General features: G+C 49.5%; 1 protein-coding gene and 1 pseudogene across 1 annotated transcript in view; both read left to right on the forward strand.

Moving 5' to 3' along the window:
* Positions 1 to 1,189: 1,189 nt before the first annotated feature.
* MRPL30 (mitochondrial ribosomal protein L30) overlaps positions 1,190 to 3,349 on the forward strand; it is a gene marked incomplete at its 5' end in the record, with an annotated part of 4,384 nt that continues 2,224 nt past the window's right edge. Inside the window, 2 exons of the mRNA XM_025207221.1 lie at positions 1,190 to 1,249; positions 1,679 to 1,759. Of these exons, the coding sequence (XP_025063006.1) occupies positions 1,190 to 1,249; positions 1,679 to 1,759 (141 nt within the window). The remainder of the gene's footprint in view (positions 1,250 to 1,678; positions 1,760 to 3,349) is intronic.
* On the forward strand, positions 1,201 to 1,331 carry LOC112550727 (annotated as a pseudogene).

Here is a 3,349-nt window from a genome sequence, read left to right on the forward strand (position 1 = left end):
CCACCCCGACTGTAGCCCCCAACGCGGCCCCTGGGGTCTCTGCCCCCCTACTCCACCCCAGCCCGGGGCTTTCTGCCGCCGCGTTGGTGGTGGAGGCGCAGAAGAGGCTGGAGCGCGACGCGGGGGTTGTACCGACCTTCAGCTGCGCCTCCTGACCCGCAGGGCTCCGACACTGGTCTCTATCCCAGGGCTCCATCTCCCTGCAGGGGCTGGGCTAGGCTGGGGGCACCTGGAAAGGGACAGCCTGACCGCCCCTGGACCCCCCGCTCCCCCACGTATATTTTTGCATGTTTTGCGGCCCCCTGGCAAAGGACTTGCAGCACCCCCTGCACAAGGTTACCATATTTTCAGTTTTAAAAAAATGACACCTGTTACGCAGAGGGGAATATGATTGTGGGGGCAGCGATATGCTCAGCTTGTGCCTATTCTGTTGCCCCTCACTCCCAACCAAAACTCCCTCCCCCCCCCCCAGCCCTGCTGCTGTGCCTCATTTCTGACCCACAGAGCCCAGCCCTGCCAGTGCCCCTCACTCCCACCTTGCTAGTGTCCCCCTGGGCCATGCTGAACCTCTCTCCTGACCAGCAGCCCCCTGCTGGAGGGGCCCCAGCTGCCCTTGTCCTGACAGAGCAACTCAGGCCCCAGTGCAGGCTGGAGGGAAAAGGGTGGGCTTGTGGCACCCCCCACCCTGGGCTGGGGCTGCCACACCGTGCCAGGAGGTCTGGCCATGGCCCACATTCCTCTTCCCCCCAGCATCTCCTGGCTGCTCTGCCCCTGCAAGCACAGCACCATCCCCCGTGCTGCTGACCTGGGCCAAAAGGCCCCCTGTCCCCTTCCCCTGCTGGAGGGGTAGACAACCTCCCTGGCCTCTCTGCCCTGCAGCAGCTGCAGCCCCGCAACCCCGACTTACCTGCCTGCAGCTCCCTGCCTACAATTGCCTTTCCCCCTGCACCCACCAGTGGAGCAAAGCAAAAACCTGGACATTTGCTCAGATTTGAAAAACCCACCCGCGTGGAGATAGGAGGACTCAAAAAGAGGATGTGTCCAGGAAAACCTGGACATATGGTAACCTTACTTGGGAACTCCAAGGAGAGGCAGGGATCTAGGCAGTGCCGGGGCTTGTGCCTTCATTTCTTAAATACAGGGTGCCCTTACAGGTTTGTAGTTTTAATTTTAATTCATTTTATTGTTATTGCTGTTGCTATATTTACCTGGCAGGGGAGACGGCGATCGCGGTGGTGGTTTTCCCAGGGTGAGGCTTGTTCTTTGCACTCCAGGCCAGCTGACCCCTGCAAGCTTTCCCAAATGCGGGAGACTCAACCGCGCAATTTTACACACGCAATGGGGGGGAGAGGGGTTGCTTTTTTGTGTTCCCCTGGGTTGCTTCCCAGCCTTTTGGTTAGGAATAAGCAAGACTAAGGGACATCTGGGCTCTGGGCTTGCCTGTAGGACACTTGCCACAGATTTGGGGAGTATCTGAAGCTCTAGACAGGTCTGGAATGAAGGATGCTTGTCCAGTGGTAGAGCCACACAGACTTGAACAATTGAGCTTTGCTCTGTTGGAATTTGACTGTTGAGCTTTGCCCAGTAGAAGTGGGAACTGATTTGGTGAAATTTCAAAAAGAAAAATTGCCATTTGTTGTTTTGTTACTGTGATTACTACTACCATTATTATTTTTAGATTCTGGCCAAGAGCCCACGGTCTGTGCCTTGGGCTGGAGGGATTCGCTATAAATTTACAAAGTCACGAATTCCCCCTGAGGTAAGTGTGGTGTTTAAAAATGCTTGGGCCTTTGAAGGTTTCATTTATAGCTTGCTTTTCCTTTTCTTTTCTTTTTTCCAATGAAGCACGCAGGTGGAGATTGGGATAGCCATCATAGAGGACATTCCGGTTTTCTGCTACTCTGTCCTCTCTTGATACAAAACCCGACGCCTTTATGTCCTCTATTTTCTCTTTAAGAGAAAAATGGGGACATAAAGGCGTCAGGTTTTGTATTGAGAGAGGACAACCGGACTATCCTCTATGATGGCCACCCTAGTAGAGATGTGTAGTCTTTCTGTTCTTAAACTGGAGAGCAATGTGTTAAAAAAAACAAAGCAAAATAAAATCACTTCATTAACAAATGCAGTGTAGTAAGTCACATATCTGACATTGAAAAATAAGAGGTGTGCTTTTTGCTTGTACTGAATTTTTCCCTCATATTTCTGCATGAGGAAAATAAACACCGTCTGGTTAGAGATTGTAATGTATTTTCTTGCATAGAGTATGTTCCACAATATCATTGATGTCTTATTTCTGAAAGGCAGAATGAAGGGGAAAAAAAAGATCTTTTCATGTAGTAAATTGAGTAGCAGCTGCTGGGAGTGGAGCCTGCTCATTGTTCTGCTCCCTGTGGATTCCTGCAGATTTTACTTTTGGTTTTACCCCATCAGCAGCAAAACTTGTTCTTACCTTGTTTCTCACATATGTTGTGCACTCCTGTTTCCAGCAGGTGGTTTTTTGGGGAAAAGTACATGTTGTTTGCAAGGACATATAGTCTTGTTTCTAAGACAAGGCCATTTTAAACATTTCTAAGCTGGTTATACTTCAATCATACGTCAAATTTTGGGTCTCAGTCCTACAGCTGGATCTGTGTGTATGGATTATGGCACCTGCGAGAGTCTGTAATATTTCTGTATATACTATATTTACTGAATCAGAGACCACACTGAATTTAAAATGACCCTTCTATAATTAGATTATGTACATGGAAAATGTATAAATTTGTTATATTTTCCATGTAGAAAATCTAATTATTAATGGAGGGTTGTCTTAAATTCATCTTCTCCAGTTGTACAGTGGGGAAAACACTGGCGAGGGGCCAGGTGATAGCCTGGTGTGTGTGTATGGGATGGGGGGTGGTCAAACAGCTTGACCTCTGCCCCTCCTCACTTACTCTTGCTCTGCTCTGCCAAGCTCTGGCTTTGTTTGAGCCTGGGCAATGAAGCATGGCCACAACTGGGATTAGTAGCAGCAATGGTGATGTGGAAGCTCTAGGGCCTGGCCAGAGTTGCTGCTTCTGCCACATCTGCCAAGCCAGGCTAGGACAGTGCTCTGTGCCCCAGGCTGGAATGGGGCCAGAGCAGAAAAAGGGCAGGCAACGGCTGGGTGGGAGGAAGGTACAGGGGACCTAAGGCCGTTGGGGGACAGGTGGGGAGTCTTGAATTCAAGTAATTACAGTAATTGTAGACTATGGCTTTAACATCATTGCATTTTTCTGAAAAATCTGATGCAGCCATGATTACGAAAACGTTATAGAAGCAAAAATTGCTGTTTTGGCATTGTGAAAGGGAAGTTAATTTGTTTCCCCCC

Source organism: Alligator sinensis, unplaced genomic scaffold, assembly GCF_000455745.1.
Source record: "Alligator sinensis unplaced genomic scaffold, ASM45574v1 scaffold144_4, whole genome shotgun sequence".
Taxonomy (NCBI): domain Eukaryota; kingdom Metazoa; phylum Chordata; order Crocodylia; family Alligatoridae; genus Alligator; species Alligator sinensis.